The sequence below is a fragment of the Cygnus olor genome, chromosome 3 (assembly GCF_009769625.2).
Source record: "Cygnus olor isolate bCygOlo1 chromosome 3, bCygOlo1.pri.v2, whole genome shotgun sequence".
NCBI lineage: Eukaryota > Metazoa > Chordata > Aves > Anseriformes > Anatidae > Cygnus > Cygnus olor.
Genome location: NC_049171.1, coordinates 48,151,244 through 48,169,294, shown reverse-complemented (window position 1 = coordinate 48,169,294; position 18,051 = coordinate 48,151,244). Strand labels below are relative to the sequence as shown.

Sequence of the window (18,051 nt, the reverse complement as noted above, 5' to 3'; positions counted from 1 at the left end):
GTTTGCATTTAAATTTGTGATCGACTTGTTTCATGTCATATGTTTTGGATGTCCTTGTGTTTCATAGATTATAGGTCATCTTATCTTGTGCACTTTGACAAGCAGAAGCTGTCAAAATATGTGCAGTTATGACATCTATGTAGAGGGCAGTTGGGTATTGTTAAAAGTTATACTGTTCTCAAATTCACTCTCAGAGGGATAGTCCCATGTTATTTTCAGGAAACCAAAATAACGTTGTCCAGCTTGGTTAAAACATTTTCTACTGTCATGTGGATGATGAGTTAATGCTTTGAGAAACAGGAATATCAGCTTTGACTGGTGCTCTGTGGTCTCAAAGCTCTAGGTGAATTTCCTGTGAAAGCCAGTTTGTCAGAGAATATTTAGGACCTTTTTATTAACTTAGTTTGCAGCGTGACTTTCCTTAGAAGCAGACAAAAAAAATTACAGGGGAGGTTGTAGATAGGTAGGACGGAAATGAAATTTTGTGCTACTTAGTTGGAAGGTTAGTCTACCCATTACTATTTTTTGAAAGGTAGAGTTTGCATCTTTGTTACTTATCAGCATGTCTAGCCAGATGGTTCCCTTCATAATCTCTCTGGTGTTATTTTTCTCTCTGCTTTGCATATAATCTTTGTGCTATTTTTTAATATATTGTGTTAAAAAACGTCCTGTTGTGTAATTTGTTCTGATAGCTGATTGTATTTATAGCTTGGTGTAATTCATGAAGAAACAAGCCATAAGGGGGGAGAGGGGCCAGTGGAGCACAGGAGATGGAGCAATCTTTCACATATATTTAAATGCAGTATTAGCTGCCTATAAATGTGCAGAAAAGTAGTGGTGTAGATGAAGGAGAACATATACTGAAGACATCAAGTTTGCTTTCTTTGGTCAGATTTGTTACCTTTCCATATTTCCTCTGTAAAAGGTTTTAAAATTAATATGAACTTGTTTTGTATCAAAATTCTTGGCCACTGGTGCTTAAATAGAACACTTGGCAATTTTTGTTTTGGTATTTTTTTTGGTGGGGTGCAGTTTACAGCCTGTCTGCCCTCTGATCCAGGTGCAAGTAAACCTGTTGATATCCACATCTATAACTGCCCTGATATTGTGATAATCATGGTTGCACAGCCCTAGCAGTGTGGGTATATTCCATCTTACCATCCATCTACTTATTGAAAGATGCCTGTGTGCCCCTGTTGTAGCATCTCAGACATACCAGTAACAGTCAAATCCATCTATACCAAATATATGTATTTGTATACATGTATGTGTATATTGGTATTTGTATGTGCACAAATAGTTGTATTTATACTTATATTCAGCATAGAAATATATTTAAAAATAGCTGTACCAGTCAAGATAATCAAAAATCCTTTGTTTCTGGGAAAAGTTTAGGAAAATGCATGCATGGATTTATAGATAAGCTGACAGGCTTTGTAAGTTACGTCCTTTCTGTAATGCTTGTTTAAAACTGCCTTCAGCTCTTTCATATGCCACATACGAGTTCAGAAAAGAATTAAGTTGCTTAACTTCCTTTTGTCTCTCTGAAGAACATCTAACTTATTTTTCTGTTTCAGTGGAAAGTGCGTATAGAGCAACCTGAACATTGCCAATTTCATACTTGCAACAGCTCATGAGCTGCTGGATTCTGAAATGGGTTTCCTAAACAGGGTTTTGTGAAATCTTATTTATGAATTGACAGTTGTCAAATAAAGTAGTAGAGAACAGTATGTGGAAACCTGTCTGCCTTGCTGTTCTTTTTTTCTTTGCAGACATGATGAAGAGTATTAAATAGCAATTTTTTTCTTTTGCTGCGCTCCGGTTAAGACTTTCTCCTTGTGTATCTTCGCTTTGTTTAATGATGTAGCATATATATCTCTCTGTACTTAAAAAATCTAAATGAAAAATTGTGTAGATATTTGCTTAGACACCTATCCTCTAGGCTTGCTTGTAAGTCATCTTGCCTTTGATATTTTACGGCTATTCTTACTGCCTTCCAACATAATATGCTCTGCTTAGCTTCAGTTATACCTACGTTTTTTTTCTTGCATGTGCTAGGCTGCTACTTTTACGTTTATCTCTCAAGATGATCTTAGAACCCTTTTTAAATTTTGGAAATAACGTGTTGCAAAAGGTTAATGATAGGTTATATTTAATGATATGCTTACAAAGTAGAGCTAAATGTGTTAAACATGCACACATACATAGTATACAAATGTAAAACAAATTTCTGATGCTGTGTTTTTTTCCACAAACTTTGTGGTGGAGCTTCTCTCTGTAACTGGCAGCGTAGATACATTGTGCTGTTGTTCCCTGAGACTGTTAGATGGAAGCCTTTCCTTTTCTTAGTGTTCAACTATGATAGCTTAAATAGGGGGGAAAGAAAATGTCTGCTGAACTATGTGACTGCAAGGAGAGTAAAAAGGCTGCCTGATTAATTATGCTGAAAGCTTTAAAATGCTACTTTCTTCTGTTCGGTTTACTGAAAACAAGGTTGCCTGTAGTCTATAACTCGAATATAGATTGGAAAAGTGTAAAAGGGGGAAAAAAAATTAAAATGATGTGGTATATTCCTTTCTCCCCAAGAAAGGGAGTTCCGTGCTCCATCTTTGGGATCTCTGGAAAATTGCATGAAGCTTTCCCAGATGACTGTCCAAGGACTTCAGCAGTTCAAGTCTCCGCTTCTGCAGCTGCCTCACATTGAAGAGGACAATCTTAGGCGAGTCTCCAATCATAAAAAGGTACAAGACTAGGAATGATGCTTGTTAATTTATTAAAACAGTGTTTTGATTAACCTGTTGGTCTATAGGGGAACAAGGTCACGAATTAACTACGAGAAAAAAGAAAATATCAGTATTTGTGTGTGTGTATATATATATATCTATGTATAAATAGGATGTGCATATATAGGAGTATGAGGAATTCAGTGTAATATATCCTAGATCTGTGTGTTTTTTGTATTTTTAAATTCCATCTCTGTTAGGAGGTAGGAATTAAGATCAGATATCTGTTAAGTATAAAAGGCACCTTGACCTCAGAAACAGAAGAAACAGTTTCTTTCTTATTGCAAAGTGTTATCTTCTGTTGAATGTAGCATGTTTTCACAGTACAGCTGGAATATGTTTTTTTGATTGTTTGGCTTTACACCATTCTGTAATCTAGTTTGATAGAAAATGCAATTCGATGATAGCACAAAGGACTTCATAAAGGGAAAAAAATAGTTAATTACTGTGTTTAAGTATTTCAGGTTTTGTGATCCTTTGTGTATGAAAGAGGATGCATTTAAAAAACAAAGCTATTGCTGTGTAGTTGTAGTTGGATAAGTATTGATATTTGTAGAATTTAAGTACAAAAAAGATCGTGTGACTGTGTTGTCTGAATACCTGTATACATTTCTTTACGCCTGTTGCACTGACTAATGCTGTGTTCAAACCTGCTTATTTGTTTGACTGTAGCATATCTTCCACAAATTCCTGGTTAGAAACAAGCAGTTATATTCTAATAGAGGTTGACTTTTGTGATAGTCTTATGACAGTGGCTAATTGTGATAAATGTTAAAAATATTTTTATGTAATGAAAGTTTTGTTTAGCTTTAACTACAGCATTAGGTGGTGTTTAAATGCTTCTTTATTAGTGTAAAGATAACGAATTCTTGAGTGCTACATTTTTGATTTAGTTTGAAGATGCTCATTCACTGGCATTAGTCTGTTCCTTGGGATCAAGTAGAAGAACCTTTCTCTTACAAGTATTGTTAAATGCTTATTTTCCTTAATCCAGCTGCAGTCTATAGGGAGCATACAAAAAAGTACACACAATTTTGAATATATTTTTGATATGTATAGTGTTCCTAAGAAAACAAGAATTTGACTACTTTGTAATCCCACTCATCTTTTCCCTGAAAGAGAGGAGACCAATTTGTTAGGCTTATTTGTACAGGATTCCCATGCAATTCATTTAAAATATAGTCCCCTAGATGGAGACATGATCAGCCTGCCCGGAGTCATGATCAACCTGCCTAGATACGTTAAGTTGATTTTAATAAAATACATGCTTTCCTAATAGTCTGAGGTACTTTAGTGTTCAGACAAATCTGTTTCTGTCGTTGCCCCTCCACTCTGCAAATCTTTAAAAAGGAATAATTTTGGATTTCTTTGTAATTCAATGTAACAACTAAGTACAAGTTACTTAGCTTTTTCCTACTAGTATAAATATCAAAGCACTGAGGTAGTCCAGTTAAATAAAGAACTCAATTAGTAGGGTTTCTTGACTCAGCTTTCTGAAGGAGCTGAGCTTAAATAATAGTTTTGTAACAAATCTATTCAGTTTCTAAGGGATCGCATTCTGTGGAACACACCAGTGTTCAGACCAGAACCATTAGGTTTAGAATGGAACCTCTTTGTTTTATTGCTTAGCAAAACTTGCTAATTTTCTAAAGTGTGGCTTTTTCATATGAACAAATCAAATGTTGTGTATGTATTAGTAATGTGGGGACACGAGTGATGTATTAGCAAGAGTTTTTGTGGACTGTGTTCTCTGCTACCATGTGGTTTCTTTTTTTTTTAATTCAGTATAAAATCAAAAGTATTCAGGATTTGGTGAGTTTGAAAGGTTCTGATCGTCGGAATTTACTGCATTTCCTTGAAGATAAGAAATATGATGAAGTTATGGCTGTCCTTGGTAGCTTTCCATATGTCACTATGGATATAAAACCACAGGGTAAGTCGGAGGTCTTTTTGTTCTGTATGTGTCAGCCTTCTGACATTTTGGTAGTCTATTGGCGATAGTCTTTTGGAGGACTCTGAAACACAACTCGCTATTATTTATGTGGCTTGGAAATGACATTTTTTGATTGGCAGACTCTTGTATGTGAGATTAATAGTCTGCGAAGGTAAAATACATTAAAACATTTCACAAATTCCCAAGCCAGCAATACTTTCTCCTACAGGAGCTTATCTGGTATTTCACCAGTTGATTTAATATTTCACGAGTAATATGGAATTCTGGTTGAAATGCCACTTTTATTAGCTATCTTAAAAAGTTGTCCTCATACCAGAATTTATGCTCAGCTTATTCCAGTATGGAGAGTCAGTTATGAGATTTTTGAATTGCAGACCCTGATGACTAAATATTCATGGGTCTATTTGTGATAATCTTTCTACGGTTTTCATATATGGTAGAATATTTCCATGCTATGCTTAGATTTTTTTATGCACTGTTTCAATGAGTGTATAACTGTCTTAATCTCCGAAGTTTAGGTATATTATTAAGCAGTCCCTGTTAGGTAGCTGTTTAGTGGAAAGTGGATTGGTTCTTCAGTCTCCTTTCCTGTGTAGATCAGTGCTAGTAAATCTGAAATATATGAAAGGTTGTTCTGATACTTATTTATATTGTTACTGTGGTGGCGATGATCAAATTCAAAATGTGATGGATTTTGTTTGGGTAGCCTAATTTTTAACTTGTCATATGCATAGTCCTCTCTGAGAACAAAATGTTAATGAAAATGCCTGTTAAGGAAACAAATGTCTGTTGAGCTTGGTATTTCTAAATATTGTTTTTTTAAAAAAGCAAACAACAACAGAAACCCCACTACTTTATTGTACTGAAGTTATATGGAATATAATGAAACATTGTATGAAATATATATATGTGAAACTAGTGAATAGTAAAACTGCCTTCCTGGGGCAGGGTGGGGTGTAAATAAAAGTTCCACACTGGGATATAACTCTTCTTCCTCGACCTGGGACATTTTCCAGTTCATAGACTGAAGAGAGAAACTCCTCAATGGCCTTCCTGTGGGTTTTACGTTTGATGTTTTAGTTAAAGTAATCATTGCTATTCTTTTATTTTCCTTCGCCTTCTACTTAAAAAAGAATTAAATGCATGATTGTTAAAGTGGCATTGAAATTGAGTTGTTAATCATATGAAAGTCAGGAAAATCAAAGTTATGATTCCCAGAACAAGTACAACAAGGTCCCTTTGGTCATATGCGGTATTTCATGTTTCTGAAGTTTTATGCTTTAATATATATAATGCACAATATAATAGAATTATGGTTCCCACAGCAGCAGTAACTTTGAATTTTCTAACTTCCATGCAATTAAAATTTCAAACTCAGTGTTGCTATTTTATAGTTTGCTACATTACCAGCCCTCATCCTGATAGTATATTTGATGTTGTAAGAGACTTATTAAATAATATTTTGAGATGGTTTCTGTTATGTCTAAATATAAGCATACAAATTCCATTTTTTGACAGAAAATAATGTGTAATGGAAAAAAACGCTTGACAGAAGTGTAACAGGTAATTTCCTTTCCTTTTATCCTAGTTTTGGATGATGAAGACAGCAACAATATTACAGTGGGTTCTCTTGTCACTGTTCTGGTCACACTGACAAGACAGACCATGGCAGTAAGTATTAACAATACTTGTTCTTTAAGGTTAACTGCGATTATCTGCCAGTAAGCAAGCATTTATTCTTTGGGAGCTAGTGTAGTGTTTTGTAAATATAACTGTAAAATAAAGATTCGAAATTGAGAACTTGTGCTCTTGATCCTCTCTATATTTGTTTCTGAATGAGTCAGTTTTCCTGGGGTCAGATTGAAGTTGAATCAGACCCATTGCAGCTCTGCAGGAAACAATAAAAGAATATGGCAGGTGATACTGCTCTGAGGTGTGTAAGTAACAGTGAAAGACATTCAGAAACTTAGTTCCTGAGATAGGATGAAGTATTTGATCAAATACTTGGGATAGTGTTTGAAACTGATTTCACTTTGTGGGCTCAATGTTACAAATCCGTTGATTTTTTTTTTGGACACTTAGGAAACTCAGTCCAGCAGAGTATAGCATATACATAACTTAATATAAAGGAAATACACCTGTGCCATAGAAAGTAGACTGGGTAGCAACATTATGTAACCAAAATAATACTGCACCCTAAGAGTTAAATTTCTGACTTGTGCTTATTTTTTATCTTAAAATGTAGTAATGACTTTATTTGAATGAAAAAGGTAGTACACAAACTAAATAAACTTTTACCCAACAGAGCCTCCAGTATATTTTTTTACATCTGTACTATTTGTCTAAGCAAATGGAAGGTCTTGAGTTAAGTCGCTAACATAGGGCATACAAGCAGGAGTATAACAGTTGGGGACCAGACTACACACTGAAGGCAGTTAAACACAAAGCAGTCTGTATGTGCAACTACCATGTGTTCATGTTGTGGAATTTCAGAATGCGGCATCTCAATGATAACTGAGGATGCAGTAAGTAGAAATTAAAAGCACCATCACTCTGCTGGAGAAAGCTGAAAATTGTGAGCAAACTTAACTGTACTTCAAAATTAATTAAGAGGTCTGACAGTGCATAGAAAACTTTAAGGTTTTTATTTTAAGGTGCTTTCTACAGGGAACTCTACTAGGCGGTCTGACCTTGATATACATGGTCTAAACACTAGAACTAGCTCTTTATAAGACACTTTTTGTGGTGGTATCTTTTGTTTGCCATCATTCTGTAAGACATATCCCTGTAACTGTTTTTATGTTCTTTTTAATGGCACATAGTATGCTTTGATGAAAGAAAGACATGGAAAACTTCCATTTATATAGATATGTTCTAGTGAACAGAATACTAACTTTGTGTTTTTGTCTTAATGTTTCATATATCTAGCTTGATTGCTTTCTTGTGTCCCTGATTAGCAGTACAGCTGTTAGTTTTTAATGTTCCGGCAATTGGAACAGCATTTGCATTTTACTACTGTTTGCTTTTGTGATAAAGGATTTTTTTATAAAACAAGCAGGTTCTTTGGAACATGATGGCACGTTGTTACTAAATTTCTTTTTAATGTTAGCGATGGAAAAATCCTAGACCAAATGTTTGAAATAGTCTAATTTTGATGTGTTAATCCCCTGTTGCGTTTGTCAGTGGAAAAAAAATTTTTTGAATAAAACCTTCAGAATGAATAAAACCTTCAGAACGGATTTAGCTATATTTAGATAAATTCAAATATAAATGCAACTCTTTAATCATTTGCTCGTTTGGTACAGAGAGGTATTAACAGTTCTCACATCTTTCTCTGATCAGGAAGTGTTTGAAAAGGAACAGTCTATATGTTCAGCAGAAGAGCAGCCAGCAGAAGAGGGGGTAAGTTGAGAATAAATGTTCCTCTTGCTAGCCGAAGAGAACTTTGAGTTACTATATTTGCCCTTCTCAAGCATCTTCTTCAGAAACACCTACTAAGTGTCTCTTGAACTGTGTTTTCTAACTTTGGTTCTCAGCTTAAAATGCTTGAAGTAGAGTGGATACCTGAAATTTGATGAACAGAATAAATATTTTAAATACTACTTCCTTACAGCAAGGAGATGGCAACAAAGTGAAGAGCAAAGGATGGCAGCAAAAGAATAAAGGAACCAAGAAAGCTTCAAAATCAAAGAAAAAGAAGCCATTAAAAAAGAAACCTGTGCCGCCTTCATTGCAGCCACCAAAACAGCAGAAGCAAAAACAAGCTAATGGGGTAGCTCATAGATTCATTTGATATTTTAGTTTTATGTTCAGGTTATCATTCCTAATCTGATATTTGTTTTGTTTTTTACATTTCGTTCAATGCTTCTGTAAAGCATGTTTCCTAAAATACTCTTTTTCTTGAAATTAAAAAAAATTACAGATAAAATTATCAGTGAACCCCACCCTAGTAGTGTTTCTTGTGGCCCACTGAAAATTGTGCCTAACTAGATTAGAAGTCTGGCTTCATATTCCCTTTTTAATAATTTTGTTATGCTGCCATCTGGGATATGGATTGTTCCATACCTTTTACTTTTACTTTAAGGGCAAAAAATGAATAAGATGAAATTTTCTTCTGGTAAATTAAACAGGTTTAGTACCTTCATGCTCCCACTGCATGGTGTTTTGTCCATTTCATGGGTCATATTGTAGGTATTTCCTTATGTTCTCTCTAATTTTTGTATGACTCTTTTGAAATGCGTCCCTGGAATCAAACACTCCTTTCTCCTATTTGTGTTGCGGATACCATATGGAGAAGGAAAATTGCTTCCCTGCTCCTCTTAGGACATGAGGTGAAAAAGATTAATCTTCATTGTAGACGTTCTCTGTGACACAGGAAGACTGTAGATCAAAATAGGAAATGAGAGCTATGACCTTAAAACAAGTGCTGAAAATGCTACATACTACAGTAATGCAGACAAACTAAGTTAGAGGTGGGTGGTTTTGTTGTTTTTTTCCTCACTAGGAAGTAGTTGTGAAGGAAGAAGAAGAAGAGATCTCTGATAAAGGAAGTGAATCTGAAGAAGAAGAAACAAACAGGGACTCTCAAAGTGAAAAAGATGATGGAAGTGACAGAGACTCCGATAGAGAACAAGATGAGAAACAAAACAAAGACGATGAAGCTGTAAGTCTTGCTTTTTCTTGAAGGGTAATGTTGCCTCTGGGCTTGAGAGAAAATGCATTTTAATCCTCTAGCATCCCCTCAGGCTAGGCAACACTAGGATAAAGGAGTAATATCAGTACACCAGAGGTTTTCAGGCCTTATTCTGGCATAAGAGCTCTGTCATTGCAAGTCTGTTTTAGAAAGAGTAGTGAAAAGTCTTTGCAATGTAGTCAAAGCATAAAAATGAAAGGAGAAAACTAGCTTAACTTCAGGGAGTGATTGCAATGTTTCTTTCAGCTTAATTTGATTACTAACTGCTGCAGATTATCATATAACACCTCTCCTTTGAATTTTGTTCTTTATATACAGTAGCTATTGTATACTGTATAATACATACTATAGCATGTAGTAGTTGAAGGAACTAGTATATGTGCTTAATATGGAAACTCTACTGTTGATTATTCGGTTAGTCATTTGAAAGTGGGGATTAAGAGGTTGCAATTGAGAATGAGGCGTTGTGGTTGCAGATGATTTCTGCACCACCGTGGAAGACTTAAGAGAGACAGCTGGAAGTCCAATATAGGGTGAGAATAATTTTCTGCCTGGGCGGGGAAAAAGAGCTCTTAATCAGGACACTTACAGATTAGATGAGTGTTTATAGGTTATGCCATAGTAGAGAGTTCTGAATGTGCAGACTGATCTTGCAGATCTGTTTTTTGTTGTTTTTATAAATACCTACATTAGTGGTTTCATTAGTTTTACTATTAGATATATAAATATATATATTTTGCTTTTAATTGTACTGTATAATTTAATCTCTGTGCCTTTCCCATTTATAAAAGATAGTGCAGTATAGTGTAAGAGCTTGTCCTAGGTATCTTTTTCGTAGGCTAAAATTTTTCCTTTTTTTGGTCAAGAGATGGGTAGTGCACAGTAACTCTTTAAATTTGTCTTTGACAGGAGTGGCAAGAATTACAGCAAAGTATACAGAGAAAGGAACGAGCTCTTCTTGAAACCAAGTCGAAGATAACACATCCCGTTTACAGTCTCTTTTTTCCTGAGGTCAGTAATAGAAAACATTATAGTTGTGAAACATGAGAATTAATATAATAAATAATCACTCTTTATATAGTTTTCCTGTAAATACTGGACTTCAAAAATATCTTAATACTTGAAGAAATTGTTAATCTTTACTTGAAAATGTCTTGCTTTCTAAAATCCTCTTAAAAAATCCTCTTAAAATTTTCTCAGTTTAGTAAAACCTGTTGATATGTTATTCTTTCTATCCAGTTCCCAGAGACTTGCAAATTTGTATATAATTTAAGATATTTTTTCCAACGGCAACAAAGCTAAAGTTTTCTTCTGCTGATCTACTACGTACAGATACATTCAGAACGAAACCTTTCAGATTTAGGGCTCTAATTTATGGTACTCTCTTCCATTTGTGCTGTGCAATGTGAAAGCACAGCAGTTGCTCTAAATAAAGAGTTAATGTAGAGCATTACCTGCTCTTTAGCTTGCTGCAAGGCCCTCTGAGAGGGGGAGGTCTTGACTCCTCCCGTGTTAACAAAAATGACCAGAGAGTTTGGGGACTCATTTAGATCAGCAGTTGTTCTGGCTTGCTGCTTGACTTCTAGTCTCAATGCAACAGCGTGGTGGCAAAGGAGGGTGCAGCTGTGGAAGATGGAGAGGGTTAGTAAAGCTGCCTCTTTGTACCACAGCATAGTCTGGAACCGGCATATGCCAATCATGGAGCACTCTTTTCTATACAGCTTAAAAATATAAAGTCAGCTGTGAGGAGGTGCCAGAGAAAGGAGAAGGGGATGTATTTAAGAATGGTGTCTCAGTACTGTAGGTAGGTTGGGGTGTCTCTAGAGCAGCCTTTGGTTTTGCAAGTTCTATTGGTTGTTACTTATGCAAACTGCTGGCGAGTTTGCAGGTGGCTGAAAACCCATTACAACAATGAAACCATGAAAAGGATGGGATTTTTCAAAGTGTGGGTTTTGTGTTCTGAGCAAGTGAGAGAGCTCAGTGGGAGATGACCAGATTGGAACCAGAAAGGAGGAGTATTTGGCCATGCCTTCTTTCCGGGCTGGTGGTTCAGAGGGTTCCCTTTGCTTCCCTGCTGTCTGACTAGGGAGCTAATCTAGGGTCTCTTCTCCTGCATTGTGCTGGCTCCAGTAACAGGGAGGAGATGCAAGCCTTATGCTTCCTTTTGTGGTTTAAAGGAGGTGACTGAGATAGGGAAGAACAGGAGAACATTGGAGACACTGTGTATCTGCTCCTTCTCTTAACTCCCCGAGACTCTGTGCTCTGTACGGCTTGTTGCGTGTGCAAAGCATACACTGTTGTACCCATGCTTGTGTTCCTACTATTCCTGCTGTCTTTACTCCGTTCTGCTATTATTAGAAAGCAAAGTGTGGGAAGCAAGAGTCTTCTGGACCTCGTAGAGATGAGGATGTAATTGTGAGGACAGGGATCTGACCAGTGTGCCTGCACTGTCTTCTGTGACTTCTTTATCATTGCTGAGGAGCCAGGCAAGATAGACAAACAAACCAAAGAAACTCTTCCTAAAGGCCTTAGCTGAGAGTTGTGCTGCCTCATGACATCTGGTTTTGTAGAGGTTATTGTAATGCTGCATTTTCCTGACGTTGTTAGGCAACTTCTCATCTCTCAGTACAACTTCTGACTGTGTACCAGTATAACAAGAAAAGTTGTACTGGCATTTTGCTCTTCTATCTGCCTTAGATCATGTCAAATACGCAGCAGAGTTGTTGCTTGTTGCTGCAAAGGCAGCTGGCTTTGGTCGGTCATCAATTTAACCTCAAATAGTACATACTATGCGCTGTGCTACAGGGGTGCTAACTATTAGGTTTTATTTTTACTGCACTAAAGGTTCCTTCAGAGGCTTTGCTTATGCTCTCAAGTAATAAGCTGCTGTGTGTAACAAAGCTGTTGATGGATTTTATGATAAAATCAAAACGCAGTATTTTGTTTAAAAAAGAAAATATAGTTCTGAACCGAATATTTGAACTTGAAGGAAATGCATGGTGTTGCAGTTGTAAATTTTCTGGTTTCTCTGCACTGATTTCCCAAAAGTTGAATGCAGCTGCAGTTGGAGCATATTCAGAGTTGGTTTGCAGAATCTGAAGGAACAAAACCTGAAGAACAAAACTCTCTGGTTTATTTTCTCCTCTGTGATTTATGGTATGCTTAATCATGATTGTTGTCAGCTCAGAGTTGCAGAGTTGTGGATGAAGTGTTGTATTAATCTTTGTATTTCCAGGGTTTATGGATGTTTGAGTGTTGCTGAGCCTCATTGGGACTGCCTCCTGAGGACCAGTATACGCTTTCATCGAAGTTTTTAGGCAGTTGATTACTCTGCCAGTGATGCATCTTTAATCTATGCAGGTTCCTAAATAATTATCTTCTGCTTCCACAACGATAGATCCAGAAACTGCACAGATTGTAGTTTTGACATTTTTAGGTAGAAACTAGCCCTGGTATTCCAATTTCATGAACATACTGGTTCCCTGGCATGCCAAACCTTGCACCCATCTGTTAAAGGGCATTTTGCCCATTTGCCTGTTAGCTTGCCAGATTCTCACAGGCACAAACTTTAAATTCTACCCAATAAGAGAACGGAAAATGACACTCCTGCACAGTTGTCCTTTCTATAAAAAATGACTTTGTGTTCAGGTTCTTTACTTCCAAAGAGTTTACTCTATAGATTTCTTTGAGCACTAGAGTGATGAATGGTATTTCTTTCCCCACTTGGTTGGGTGTTATTTTTACCAGTTTTTGTGAAAATTCAGTTGACAGTTCTGTTCTTTGCTCTAAAGAAAAAAAAGAAGATTCCTTGCCATTAAGTGTGATGGAAACATCCACAGCGTATAGCAAGTCAGCACAGTGTTTTAGTAATGTCAAAACTTACATCTTGGTATAGAAGATGATCTTTTCTGTTATGGTTAGAGGCCTCATAGGCTCAAAATGGCAAGTAGCCATGTCTGTAATGGTTCTACCTTCTTTAGTTCTTGTTCTTGTTAGTACTGCTTATACTGTTTATCCTTCTGTTCGTAGAGTCCCCTTGGCTGGGAAATAAACATTTCTACTGTGTAAGATTCTTCTTTGCTACAAGCGTCAAGGAGATTGACATTGTATTTTCTGTTAAAACTTACACTTAAAATAATTTATGCCTTGTAATCACATGGAACAGTTATTCATAAATAAATCACCTGGAGTAGCTGCAAAAAGGGCTTAATTCTACAAATTCTGGTCTTAAATTGTGTATGAATAGGTGTTTTTTCTGTTCTTAGTGTTTATTCTAACCATGTGAAGAACTGCTGTTGCTTTACTGTGACGCAGTTGCTTGTACTTTCATACACTGCAGTATGGGCATTAACATATTGAGTTAATTTTGTACTTCTCTGCTATGGGACTGAACAGTGCTGATGAGGGTCTCTTGGATGCTGTTGCATGCGTTTTGATGTTATAAATCTATACTTTGCTAGGTGAATATTCCAGTGAGATGTTGATAATGCTTACTAGCATAACCAGTCAATTCAAAAGAAGAAAGTTATTTAGCTTTTGTGACTTTTTACATGCGTAATTTAAATTTTAGGTTAGCGAATACTGGTTCTGAAGTGTTCAAGAAGAAAAATAAAACAATTAGGATTTTGGACTAGTCAACTGTTTTTAGTCTACTATTTCAGTAGACTTAAAATTCTTCAAATTCCATACATTAACAGTACTGGATTCCCACCTGTGGAATTTGTAAGGGGCTCAGAGGTTTACTGGGAAGAGTACTTTGTCTTTCAGCATGCTTTGCTGTGTATGCTGACCTTTTCATCCAGGTTGGGTTTCTGTTGAAGGACTTAAGGTAGTATTAAATGGAGCTGGGGAGCGTTGTACTTGCATGAACTTGCTCATTAATCCTCAGTGTACACAATTCTTCAGAATGGTTCCATGTTGACATGGTAAATCGGGTTGGCTACGAATGAGTGAAACCTTTGGAGGCCAACAGTTACTTGTGATAACCTGTTTTCTTTCAGTGTGTGGCATATACTATTTATGTTGTTAATACATAAATAAGAATTATAAAAAAAAAGAAACACAACATCCCTTGTATCTGTATTATAAGGACTAATGAATCATAATTAACTGCTGTAAACAGTACAAATATGTCTTTGTGGCTTTAATATTCCTGTTTTTTAATATTTTATTTTATTTTTTGAAAGGAAAAACAAGAATGGTGGTGGTTATATATTGCCGATCGAAAGGAGCAGATGCTAATATGTATGCCATACCATGTTTGTACACTAAAAGATAAAGAAGAGGTAAAGTAGTGGAAAAACTTACTTTTTCAGTGTTGCAAAGCTGTACTAAAGTGTATTATGGTATGCAAATACATTTAATTCATTTCAGTTTTATTTTTTTCATACTTGACTCTTAAAAAGGGAAACAAATTTTACTGTCCTGATAGAAGTATGCAAGAGCCTTTTAACCATGAAAATTGATAATGGAAAAAGAAAAAATAATTTAAGCCTTTCAACTTCCTTTCCAGATCATAATTTTTTCCTGATATCAAAAGCTGATCAACCCAATATTCATACAAAATGATCATTCTTAAAGAAAGTTATTCAAATATGTGAGAAATACTAAGTGCTCTTTTTTCTGTAAAACATTAGCCTTGGCTCATCTGAGCCTTTTCAAGACTGTAACCTTTCAGCTGTGTTCTTTGTGTTTCTGAAAACTGGAGACTTGATGTCTTTTGTTCTTTTTAAATAAATTTTATGTTCCATTTCAAATAACAGTAAACTAATACTTTCAGCAGACCAGATATTCTTCTAAATCCACAGAGGTTAGAGTTAGGAAACACACAACAGGAGGAAATTGTATGCTTAAAAATGTAGAGCTACTTTGGTCTAAATCAGGAAAAAAAAAATTGACTACGAATATTAATCTTTCTTGCAAGGTATTGTGCTTGGGTATTCTTTATTTTTCTGCAGATACTCTATCATATAGGAATTTTCAAATATATGTCACTTGTAAAAAAAAAAAAAAATATATATATATATATATATTATTCAGTAATAGTATTTATTACTCATTAGAGTACTTAGTTAATTGTTCTATTATGTCATTTCAAAGTAGTAAGAACTCACGGAGTGAATTCTCTTTTGCAGGTGGAGCTGAAATTCCCAGCACCAGGCAAGCCTGGAAACTATCAGTACACAGTTTATTTAAGATCAGATTCATATATGGGTTTGGACCAGATTAAACCATTGAAGGTGATGCTTAACTGTATTGTGTTTTTGTATTGTATTAAAAGGTACTTCATATAGCTATTAAAATCCTCAAAGCCTCATTATCTTTAAGAATTCAAGATGTCCTAATTTTAAAATTGTTGCGAAGAGTGGCTTTCAAGTGGTTTCTGCCTAATCCCAGTAGTAGCAGTTTTATGATGGATTTAAAAGGGATTAAAGGTTGTGATGCTTTTCCAGTGTGTGCATTTTTTAATATATATTTTCTTTTTATTAAATTTTGCAGTGTAATTTGCTCTGTCTTTATATCTTGAGCTCTGTCATGCAATTTCTCTTTTCTTAGTCCTAGATACATCTATTTAATGCGAAAATCTAGCATGCCATATTTCTGGAAGCAGTATTTTTTTTTAACCGTCAGTTTTGTGTGGCATGTCCTTTTTGGTTTTGTTTTGTTTTCTCACTGGTGTGTATTTTTTGTAACTCTTTTCTCCTCTTTTCTTTCTTTCTCTTTATCCAATTACAGCTGGAAGTTCATGAAGCAAAACCAGTGCCAGAAAATCATCCTCAATGGGATACAGCAATAGAAGGTGATGAGGACCAGGAAGACAGTGAGGGCTTTGAAGACAGTTTTGAGGAGGAGGAAGAAGAGGAAGATGATGATGATTAAACAATACTGTTAATTGACTACAATATCTGCACACACTGCAAACTCTTGGTCTGACTGTGGAACTGTACAATAATCGAGAAACACAGTACAGAAGCTTTGAGAAGGCTGAGTTTAATTTTTCTTTACCAATTAAGAGTGCATTATGTAACTTCTCAGTGGAGGTGAAACAAATCTGTTGCCATTGATACAACCTTGGAATATGCTTATGGCTCATTATAGCCTTCAAGTGCAGGATGGTGCATTTGTTTCAATTGAAAATAAAAGCTTTTTTACTATAAATGTCTGAAAGCGTGGGCTATATATCGTCTGATCAGTTTAGGGTCAAATTTAAATAAAAGGTACTATTAGCTAGGAGCCAACTTTAAACAAATTTTTCTGCATTAGGAATTTATTTTAGAAGACATTTCAGTATAGTCGACGTTATGAATCTTTGTTGGTTGAAACAACAACTGCTCAACTTTCAAACTTGGTTCTGTGGTATTCTTTCAATATTTTGCTGTGATACTGCTCACATCATTCATAGCTTTAAAAATCTGTTTTACTTAACTTGATTATTCTATATTGACTTCATACCCATTGCTACATTCCATATATTCTGGAGGGCTGCTTTTTTAGAACTGTTGCCTTTTAATGCCCAAGATTATTATGGAAATCAAACTTTTTTGACTCTGCCATAGGAAATAGTAATGGCTTAAAACATTTTTTAAGCCTGTATTTCACCAGATCAGCAGAAGATCTGAATCTTTTGATAAACACAATGACTGAAAGCAACTTTGGGACCATGTGTTACATAAGTTAGTAGCTTTTGCTTAATACCTTTGTAAAAGGTACATGCTGAAAGCTGAAGTGCATTCTTAAATCTGATTCTACCTGACACTATCAGAAACATTTTAAGGAGTAAAATACAACGTGCAAAGAGTGCATGTTTTGTATCAGTTTTGAATTCCCACCGATAAACTGGATATTTTGATGCCTGTTTGCATTTGTAAATGTGCATCTCTTAGAGGTCTTTTTTTATTTTCAGTCTCCTTCAGGTCTGTAAACAAGGCAGTGATTCTACCCAACCCCTGCTTAGAAAAAATAGTCTGATTGGGCAATAAGTTCAGGGAAGAGAGAATCAAGGCTGTTGGTTTATTGTGTGACTTGTCAAAATCCACAGACAGATTCTTCTTCTCAACTATGAAAATGTGATGCTGTAAGACATGGGGCAAGTTGTCATACTGAGAAATTTCCATCCTATGAAAATCACCCAAAGCCAGATTAGCTGTGCACTAATTTGTGACCTTGTTTATTAAAAAGGGATGTCACTTTAAATGCAAATTTACATTGATATATTCTTTGTAATTGCAGTAGTTGCAAATAAAATTTGAAAATGTTTTAAATGAGATTATGGTATTTTTCAAAGTACTTCTGAAGTGCACATCACCCAGGAAAAACTTGTAAAACATGAGAAAACATAAGCAGTGTCAGATGTTGAAAATAAAGTATGGAGACTAGGTTTAAATTAAACAGCTTATACACTTGACACCTTAACTCCATTCTTCATTCGCAAAATACAGTAAAGAATTAAAAATATAACAAAAACACTAGTTGCATTTTAAAGTCTTTCGAGCCAAATATTATACTGATGAGAGAAATGGTTGAGAAAGAGGTGTTAGACTCACTGTAATCAAGGAGGCAAAATGAATGCCGAACTTGCATTGTTCTGTCAGAGCAATTCCTACCGAATTTGCAGTTGTTAA

The 18,051-nt window shown here is 35.5% G+C and overlaps 1 protein-coding gene across 1 annotated transcript in view; it reads left to right on the top strand.

The window, feature by feature from the left end:
- SEC63 (SEC63 homolog, protein translocation regulator) overlaps positions 1 to 17,692 on the top strand; it is a 58,507-nt gene extending 40,815 nt beyond the window's left edge. The window contains exons 12-21 of the mRNA XM_040551827.1: positions 2,587 to 2,741; positions 4,569 to 4,716; positions 6,326 to 6,408; positions 8,080 to 8,139; positions 8,351 to 8,509; positions 9,242 to 9,400; positions 10,340 to 10,441; positions 14,617 to 14,715; positions 15,565 to 15,669; positions 16,166 to 17,692. Coding sequence (XP_040407761.1) covers positions 2,587 to 2,741; positions 4,569 to 4,716; positions 6,326 to 6,408; positions 8,080 to 8,139; positions 8,351 to 8,509; positions 9,242 to 9,400; positions 10,340 to 10,441; positions 14,617 to 14,715; positions 15,565 to 15,669; positions 16,166 to 16,309 — 1,214 coding nt within the window. The 3' untranslated portion in view covers positions 16,310 to 17,692. The remainder of the gene's footprint in view (positions 1 to 2,586; positions 2,742 to 4,568; positions 4,717 to 6,325; positions 6,409 to 8,079; positions 8,140 to 8,350; positions 8,510 to 9,241; positions 9,401 to 10,339; positions 10,442 to 14,616; positions 14,716 to 15,564; positions 15,670 to 16,165) is intronic.
- Positions 17,693 to 18,051: the final 359 nt, after the last annotated feature.